The sequence below is a fragment of the Medicago sativa genome, chromosome 7 (genome assembly GCF_051527215.1).
Source record: "Medicago sativa cultivar Bolivia chromosome 7, Bolivia_mono, whole genome shotgun sequence".
In the NCBI taxonomy this organism is placed as follows: Eukaryota; Viridiplantae; Streptophyta; class Magnoliopsida; order Fabales; family Fabaceae; genus Medicago; species Medicago sativa.
The window spans coordinates 15,735,323-15,745,210 of record NC_140755.1 but is presented as its reverse complement, the minus strand read 5'-3'; the positions used below and the strand labels follow the sequence as shown (position 1 = coordinate 15,745,210).

The 9,888-nt window shown below is 34.3% G+C and overlaps 1 protein-coding gene across 1 annotated transcript; it reads left to right on the top strand.

Moving 5' to 3' along the window:
- Positions 1-8,141: 8,141 nt before the first annotated feature.
- LOC146904561 (uncharacterized) lies at positions 8,142-8,810 on the top strand. The gene has a single exon (XM_085728315.1). The coding sequence runs from the start codon at positions 8,142-8,144 to the stop codon at positions 8,808-8,810; it is 669 nt and encodes a 222-aa protein (XP_085584441.1).
- The last annotated feature ends 1,078 nt before the right edge of the window (positions 8,811-9,888 follow it).

The following is a 9,888-nucleotide window of genomic DNA, read 5'->3' as shown; positions in this document are numbered from 1 at the left end:
GCAGAGATGTTTGGGGTGAGATGGTTTTTATATGAAGGGAGCTGAGCCTGAGTGGATATTGGAGGGTAGCTGAACATCACGTGTTTGACTAAAACACTTACATTATGCAGATGTTATTTTGAATATTCAATAATGGTGTGTTTTCAATTTGCATGATTGATCCTTTTTGAGTTAGTGGGAAATACCCCGCATGTCTTTGAAGACCCTCCTTAGTCTAACCATTTTTTTCAATTATTGTAAACTAACTAGCAAAATATCGAGGCGAATCATTGACATCTTTGCTTGATATTTAAAGTTGACATCAAATGTCGACAGTGATAGATCCAAAATTTTTATAGAGTCGGGGCAAAATTTTAATTGCAAATTCACATGTGACATAATATATAAATAGTCATGTTGAAACATATGTGGAAATTGAGTAATTGACTAAACACAAATTCCCACAATGGGTAGAACTAGTGTAGTGTGAATTGAAAAAAGTGGAAGTAGTAATGTTTATATAGTGGGGGTGTACCATTAATAGGGGTACATAATTATGTGAACGAAGTAAGCACTAGAGAAAAATATATATTGATATATATTTTATTATTTGGAAATGATAAATTAAATAATTAATTTAATCATTATTAGAAAGTGTTTTCTTAGTCCCCATGTTTTGCTAAAAATATTTTGGAACACAATCTAGAATATTTCGGAACACAATCTGAAATATTTTGGTAGGCAATCTAATATATTTTAGTGCATGATTTGTACTCAATATGATATATTTTGAGACTCAATTTGAGATATTTTTGTACTAGATCTAATATGTGAATTACTTGCTCCCAAAGTTTATCACTTATTAGTTGTGAACTTTCTCTATAAATAGAGAGCTCAAACAGTGCATTTCACACACCGAAATTCACAGTTGATGCTTCCTGTGCTTTTCCTCTCTTTTCCCTCATTCGACTTGTGTTGACAAGTCCTTCTCCTTTTTCTACTCCTTTCTGTCCCTTCGAAATTAAGAGTGTTCTTAAGACCATAATCCATCTTTGGTTTATTATCCTTTCGGAAATAAGAATAGTCTTATGAGCATAGTCCCTTCAATTGTTTATGTCTCTTTAGAATAAATAATATTTTAAGATCATAGTCCTTTTTGGTACAATAAGAATGATCTTAAATATATATATTCTTCTTCTATTCATGGAGAAGTTTGATGTTAGAATGGTCGTAGCACCATATTTGAGTGGTTGAAGTACCATATTGATACTTGGAGAAGTTAAAATTAGAATGATGGTAACATCATATTTGAGTGGTCTCAACACCATAATAGAGTGGTAACAATACCATATTGGTTTTAGTATTAAAGAGTGGTCTTAGTACCATATTAGAGGGTGTTTTTTCTCGAACGATTATTTACGGTGCAATATTTAATCGAACAGGTGAACTGGGCTGTTTTATCCTGGACGCACACGGTTGTTAGCCTACCTTGCACAATTTCGAGTAGTGCCGTGATTTGTCTTAAAGAAAGCGACCTGGTCGTGACTCAACCCGGTAGGACTTCAAGAAGACTCAACATGGTAATATCTTCGGTGGTGATTTCAATTTTATTAAAAAGGTACGTTTCTGAACCCGAAATACAACAAGTCATAAATTGAAATAAAAGAGGCTCGCCATTTTGTCAATAAAAGTACAATTTGAAATAAGAGAGATGAAACATAACTTGTCAATAGTGTGCTAAATAAAATTAGGAGGTAAATGCACTTTCTGAGACCTCTTTGCAGTGAATGTTTGAATAATATCAACATCACCAAGTGATTTGAATATACCCCGCTCGGTTGAACATATCGTCAAGTCATTGAACCACACATCGTTAATCTTGTTGGTAACAATTCTTTCTCACGAGATTATAAGATTATTTTACTAGCATATTGACAGAACTTGACAACCGGTGGACTTTCAACTTTTGTTGATGTTGGTAATATTGGTGCACCCGCTATTATTGAAAATCCACAAATTAAAAGTTAAAATTTGATTTATTATGCGTTGTTGTAGATGTGATTGTAAGTTTTTTTAGGTATGAAGTGATTGTAAGTTGTAACTTGATATATAGTATGTCTTTTTGTCTAATAAGCTATTATGAATAGTGATTCAAATTTTTTTATCATAAATTAAATGAGCAATGAAGTATATATAGATTTTGATTTCTGTGAGTATTGAGTATTGGTTTGAGTGAATGATATAATAGTTCATAGTTAGGGAGAATTATTCTAGTTAAATCACATCAAGAATTATTTATTCTAAAAATTGATTATAGTAATCAATTTCAAATTCCAATGATATTGATTATAATATTTATTTTATTATATTGTTTAAACTAATTTTAGTGATAATTTTATGAATTATCAATTTTTAGAATTTATAATAGAATAGAAAATATAAGAAATAAAATAAATATAAGTTTTAGTGACAGCCGCAACCGTAGGTAGAGGTCCTTAATGTTTTTAAAATGGAATCCTTAGAATCTAGGGTTTTGTCCGTATGTAAAAGTGGAAAACATGCGGTGACTGTCATTTGGCAATGAACGGATTTAGCTACGGAAATTTTCCCTATAATGATGGATTTCGCCTGTCACTAAAAGTCAAATTTTTTGTAATGATACAAAGAAAGTATGGGTTGAGCCCGGACATGTGTCCACCTTCACTATCAAACAAACATATTTTGTTAGAGCAAATCAAACAATTGCTTTTTTATAGTGCACTTCAGCTATCATCACAAAATAATGGAATTTTACATGAATTTTGGCTGGAGTACTCCAGCATGTATTCACCGTCACTTGGTGAAGTAATGGTCACTTGATTAAAAAATGCTTAAACATGTTACCATTTTGTACGTTAAAAATATTATGTATAAAATCACATCTTCTTTTATTTCTTTACCATCGTTTTCTTTACTTATAAGTTGTGTTCATTCAAAAAATATCTCGCTCAATTTTTTTCTCACAATTTTATCTCTTATAATTTTATTATATAATGATTATTTTTAAATTAGGTTTGATTCAACTTCTAAATTTTGTCTTTTACCAATGTAGAAATTACGTTTTATTATAAATTTTAATGATTATTTAGTGTTGATATTGTAGATGAATATGTTCAAATTGGAGAAAGCACGTAAGCTTAGTGCTTAGACAGATTTGTAAAAGGCATTAATAATATATTTGGGGTTGAGTACCTACGAAGGCCAAACAACAATGATGTTGATCACTTATTACAAATAGGTTACTTACGCGGCTTTTTTGGTATGTTAGGTTCCATTGATTGTATGCATTGGGAATAAAAAAATTGTTTGGTTGCTTGGAAAGGCCAGTTTTGTCGAGGTGATCATGGTAAATCCACGATCATGCTTGAAGCAGTGGCATCACAGGACTTATGGATTTCACATGCATTTTTTGGCATTGCATGTTCAAATAATGACATTAATGTGTTAAACCAATCTAACATATTTAACGATATTTTGGAAGGACATGTACCCACAATACAATATACGGTCAATAGAACTCCAGGGGTACTATATATCTAGCAGATGGTATATATCCCGAGTGAGCTACATTTGTCAAGACCATTCCAATGCCACAGAGAGAAAAAAGAAAACTATTTGCTCAACATCAAGAATCGGCAAGAAAAGATGTACAACAGGCATTTGGTTTGCTCCAATCTCGAGTTGAAATTATTCATGGCCCAACATGTGCTTGGCATATGGAAACTCTCAGGCATATTATTTATGCATGTGATGACGGAGCATCATATGATATTTTAGGCTACGTTTTTAGTTATTTTCTTTACATTTGAAGGCAAATAATTTAGAGGAGTTGTCAATGGTTTGAGAATTAACTATTTGTATTATTTTCATTCAAGTCGTTGTAATTCACTTTTATCCAAAATCATACAACTTCATACGTGTTTTGAGTCTTTTTAGTGAGAAATCATGTAAATAGACAACAATAGACATCAAATGAAGGATCAATGATATGAAAATTGAAAATCAATGGTTATTATAAGGGTTTTGAAGATAATACAAGATCAAGAAAATTCATTTCAAATTCCAAGGCATTGCAAGACGAAAGAACGATCGAAAAAGGAACGAAAACTACAAAGTTCCCATTGGAGACACCGTCTCATGTGCCCATACGCATGGGCCATGCGCCCCTACACATGAGACAACATTCCTTGCTGTCCTATGTCCCCCCGCGCCTCACTTCATTCACCCCGCACGTGGGTGACGGCCAAGAGGTGCCTTTTGATTGTTTTCCAAGTTGATTTGAGTGGAAAACCCTCATTTTCATCTCTTAACCCTTAAGTAATGATGTACTATAACTTGCACAAACTTTTATTCATTCAGAAAAGCATTGAGCAAGCTAGTGGTACAAGGAAAGGGTCAAGCATGAGGAGTTTGACGACAACGGATCTCCATCCTCCTCTTATTCTCTCTAGGGTATGTTTTTCAATTGTTTTCTAATAATTCTGGTTGCCATGTGCAACTAAACTTCTTTAATTAGGATTCCACAACGAACTCCTTCTTATTTGTTGGATTCAATTAATAAAATTTTTCATTCAATTTATGTTTTGATTGTCAGATTTAATTTGTATATGTGTGGTCTCTAATGTTTTTTTAACTGAGAATCTGAAATGGTAATTTTGAAAACTGATCTATAGATGGATTATAGGATTGACAACCTTACTTTCATCCGATCTAGTAAATTGCTTATTTTTTTAATTAAATTCTTTTAATGTAATCCAATTATGAATTTAGGGTTTGGACTCATCTTAAGGGAACCCCACAATTATAACTGATTGAATTGTGGGGATATTAAAATAAATTCCCCTGATACATCACAAGGTCTTAACACTACTTTTTTTATTTAAACTATTTATTATCTTTATTTAAATTATCAATTATAAAATTAGATAAATCTTAATATATAATACGAAGGTTCACAATGCATGCCTAATATGAAAACCCTAAACCTAATTCAAATCTCACAATTACCTTTGTGTCCCCCACTTTAATTAACCCTAACCCTGCTTTTAGTGACTTCCCCTGATACATCACGAGGTCTTAACACTACTTTTTTTATTTAAACTATTTATTATCTTTATTTAAAATATCAATTATAAAATTAGATAAATCTTAATATATAATACGAAGGTTCACAATGCATGCCTAATATGAAAACCCTAAACCTAATTCAAATCTCACAATTACCTTTGTGTCCCCCACTTTAATTAACCCTAACCCTGCCTTTTTTGAGAGGTTTAAAAAATCTTCCTGAAAAATGTCTATGCAGGGAGGTCTCTGCAGGGAGTTGAACTCGCAACCCATTGCCTCCATTCAAGCACTTTGACGACTTGACCAGTAGCTGTTTTAGTGTTATAATATCGCTTCCACTAATGCATATCCTATACCAAACAGACATTTTAAACGGTAATTAATCTCTTTTCCTCTCCTTCCCGACTTTAACGTTATACGGTTCTGAAGTCATGTTCTTCCCTTATCCATGTGATTTCAACCCAGAAATCAGCCATTTCCATCTCTTTCTCCCCCCTTTTCCTTTGATTTCTCCGCAAAAATATGATTCTGATGCATATTTCGTCCATGATAACTTATTAATGGTATGATCACTGAACTAATTTTGATATCAATGCTATTTTATTATTTTATTCATTTTGATTTTCTGGATAGTGATTAGGGTTTCAAAATTTGGGGATTTTATGATTTTTCAATTCAATTAAGATTGTTTCTCAATCCTTGAATTTTCAAATATACAGTCTTCACGTTTTTTGATATAGGTTAGGATTGGCAATGGTTATAATTTCTAATAGTGATTTAGTCCTAAAAAATAGGGAAAATTGCCACCTCAACGTATTTTTGTTATTGTATCCTTAAACACTGCTTAGGTAGTTTTTTTTAGCCTGAACACACGTGCAAATGTTGTTCCTAGAAAATAGCCACGCCAAGTATGACTGATGTGAAGTGGCCTTTCATAAATCCTTGAAAATATAGTCTTGACCCTGAACACGTACAATGTTGTTGCTTGAAAACCCTTGAAAATAGCCACTCCAACTATGATTGATGTGTAGTGGGTTTAGATAAATCCTTGAAAATAGCCACGACTCCAAGCACCGTGGGTGGTTTTTCATGATAACTTTCAAATTCTCACTCTCTTCTTATAAATAGGTGTCTTTGTTGTTGCCCTTCATGTTTTGTTTTCCATAATATCATAAATCATTGAAAATAGGTAACGCTCCAAGCATAACTAATGTGTAGTGGGTGGTTTTACATAACTAACTCCCCCTTTATAATTCACTCATCTGATGAATCCTTGAAAATTGTCACCACTCCAAGCATAATAACTGATATGTAGTGATTCACAATTTATTTATTTGTACTCACTAATATGAAAACCCTAAACCTAATTCAAATCTCACAATTACCTTTGTGTCCCCCACTTTAATTTCTTTTTCATTTTTCAAAAACGTTACTTTATGTCATTTTTTTTTCCAACTTCAATACACCATTTTTTTTCATTGTTCCATCTCCCTCTCTCTCACTTCTCTGTTCACTATCACCATTCATTATCCACACCATCAGTGCAGTAACCAAACAATAAGTTATCACGCCGTATCCATCTATCATCACTAACCAACCGACAATATATTTAATGTCAGTTTCAACAAATGAAACACCTGTATCTGTTAGTATATGGTGGAGATGGTTCTCATATTTTAGATTGCGGCGAATTTTTGAATCATTCAAATCATCTTAAATACAATGTTGTTTACAAGGAAATTTTTCGTAATGTACCAACATGATTTGTTCCCTTTTTTAAGTTGTATTATTATTTTTAACATTGTTTTTGCACAAATAGATTATGAATTAACAGTATAATTGAATATTTTGTTTGCCATCAATATGACCCGTGCGGCAGCACGGGTGCAAGGTCTAGTTCTATTAAAATACCAACAATCAACAATAATAGGAGGGACAATTCGCAATAATTGGAATAATACTAGACACTATGAAAAACCTTATTATGGCCTTATACAACAAATGTGGTTGAAAGTTGCTTTTTTGACAAGGAATACTTCCAATTGACACATGGAAATGACATTAAAGCCCCTGGCGGTAGTTAACTACCGCTGGAAGATACGCCGGCTGTTAACAGCCGCTGGGACCCAGTGGTTGTTAACTACCGCTGGTCTCTTTCCCCCCAAAACCAGTAACCCCTACCTCACCTATTCAGTCACCAGCTTTCTCATTCCATTCCTATACCATACCCAAAAAAAATCCCATTTCAAATTTTTGTGTCAAAATCATGTCTCCAAATCATTGCTGATCGATTGCTAAGACGTTTCTACACACAAAATGCATCAAAGAACAGGTATTACAACGTTAAAATCCATTGCATTTGATTGATTTATGTGGTTTTTTTTTTGTTGCACTGACACGCGTTGTAGCGGCAGTTAACTACCGCTGGGAGTGAGCGGCTGTTAACTGCCGCTGGACACTTGAGAAAATTTTGAAAAATTTTCTAAGTGCAGTAGCTACTGCCCAGAAAAAAAAATTCCCATTTTTTTTCTTTTGTTTTTTTTGTTTGTTTATGTTAATATATGATATTAGATAGATGTTTATTAATTAGTTTAGTAATTGTATGTTGTTTATTTATAGATAATGTTGAGAAAAAGTAACTTTCTTATTCCTTGTCAAATAAGCAACTTTTATGTTGTTTATTTATAGATAATGTCGATTCCATTAAGGTTGAAGCTCCCGCTAAGGTCGAAGTTTCCGTTAAAGTTGAGGCTTCAAGCATCAATTCCGATGTGGACATGGCTCATTTCTTTTCAACCCAACACACATGGAAAGATAAAAACGAATTGCTCGGTTGAGAAGAAAACTTGTGGTTGTGTTCAAAGGACGTCGTATGGCCTACCTTGTGCATGCTTCATTGCTATGAAAATCCGTCACAACATGCCCATTCGATTGGATGAGATACACCCGCATTGCCATAAGTTGTACATGGGTGAAGAACAAAGTAATGAAGATTTGTTTTCGGTCGCGAAGGAGTGGCATGGTATCCAAAACGTCTCCAAAGAGTTCCGTTCCAAATGAAACTAGAAATCAAAGAGGCTTTGCGGTTGTTAGCGTTTCTGGAGACCACATTGTTGTCATCACCTCCAAGAAAGGTGGCAACTAAAAGAGCTCCCAAAAAAATCAAAACCACACGTGGTAGGATCCCATCTACGTGGGAGACTATTGATTCTCAACATCCGGAAAGTCAATCTTCACCACGGAAAAAATCTTCACAAACTAAAAGGAAAGGTGCTCACATTGGCATTTCTCCGGTTCCGGTTCCTAAGCCTAGCTTGGTTTCAATAAGTTATGATCCATCCAATCCTATGTATTACATGCCAAAATTCATGATACCATACATTGAGAGAGTTGTGGATGTTATTGGTGACGGGCATTGTGGGTTTAGGGCTATAGCGGAAGCCTTGGGTTTGATGCAAGAAAGTCATGTTATGGTGCGGAGAGCACTTATTCAAGAGTTGAAAGAGCATAGGAGCAAATACATTGAGGTGTATGCGAGCGAGAACCGTTACAACTACATCTTGGATGGATTGTATCCTCCCAAAAATCCTAGTAGCTTTGCACCTCCCGACAAATGGTTGACATTGCCGGATATGGGACACATCGTTGCATCATGTTACAATAGGCCAGTGTTAGAGATGACTACATGGAAAGACTACATCTCCGATACTTTTTTTCCCACTTAGAGGACGGCCTCCGGTTAACCCGAAAAGCAACATGATTTGCCTTGGTCTAATCCCTAATCATTTTGTCCTTCTTTCACTAAAAGATGGTTGCCCACTACCTCCAACATCGACAGAGTGGAGAAATCACAGGAGCGAAGAGGCGGCAACATGGGAGGATGAATTTTTGGATCAACACGATCGTTTTCAAACACTCATGGACATTGAGGTCAAAGAGAGACCGGTTCCACCAAAGGAGCCAACAAATGAAGACAATCCAATTATGTTTGATGACACTCCGGTTAAAGCAAACACCGAATTTGAAGATGTTCTGGAACATTTAGATGATTTGCTTTTATTAGATGAAATGTGACACTTTTTGGTCGGTGTTAATCCGTTTTTTGGTTGATACGCGCCGACGTATTTTTTTGGATATATAATGTAATGACCAATTTTTTGGGTGATATAATGTAACTAACCTTCAACTATTTATATGTATATCAATATATTTGAGTTTCGCATTTATTAGTAATTAATGTACATTACGTGTAATGTTTTGCATAATGTGGAAAATTTGATGAATTTCAAACAATTGTTAAACGTTAACGCATTATCGGTTTTGTGTAATGTAACCGAATAATTGATAAACTATTAAATGTTGATGTTTATGATTGCTGGATGTTGTTGTTTTGGTTTCATTTAATGCGGAATTGCCGTTTGAAATTACAAGTACAAACAGGCCAAAATGGCTGGAAAAACCAGTTACAGACAGCACTGGTTCTGTAACTAGTGTGAGCGGTGGTTAACAACTGCTGGGTACCAGCGGTAGTTGTTTTATCTTGGTTTTTCGGGTGTCAAACATTGATTACGTTTGAACCTTTTTAACCTTTGATATCTCATTTTTTCTTGGGAAGGGAAAAAATAAGCAAAACCCTTGAGAATCGAGGTCCGGGAGTTGTTTTCGCTACGGGAAGGTGTTAGGCACCCATAACGACTATAGTATCCTATAGGAACCGTCTTTACTTTCTACGCGCGCGCCTTATTTTTAAATGCTATTTGAAAGTATTATTTACACCTAAAAGTTTACTAAGTGAAGAATTGG

Bases quoted from the DNA above. Each gene is read 5' to 3' on its own strand.
- LOC146904561 (XM_085728315.1), top strand. From the start codon at position 8,142: ATGAAACTAGAAATCAAAGAGGCTTTGCGGTTGTTAGCGTTTCTGGAG.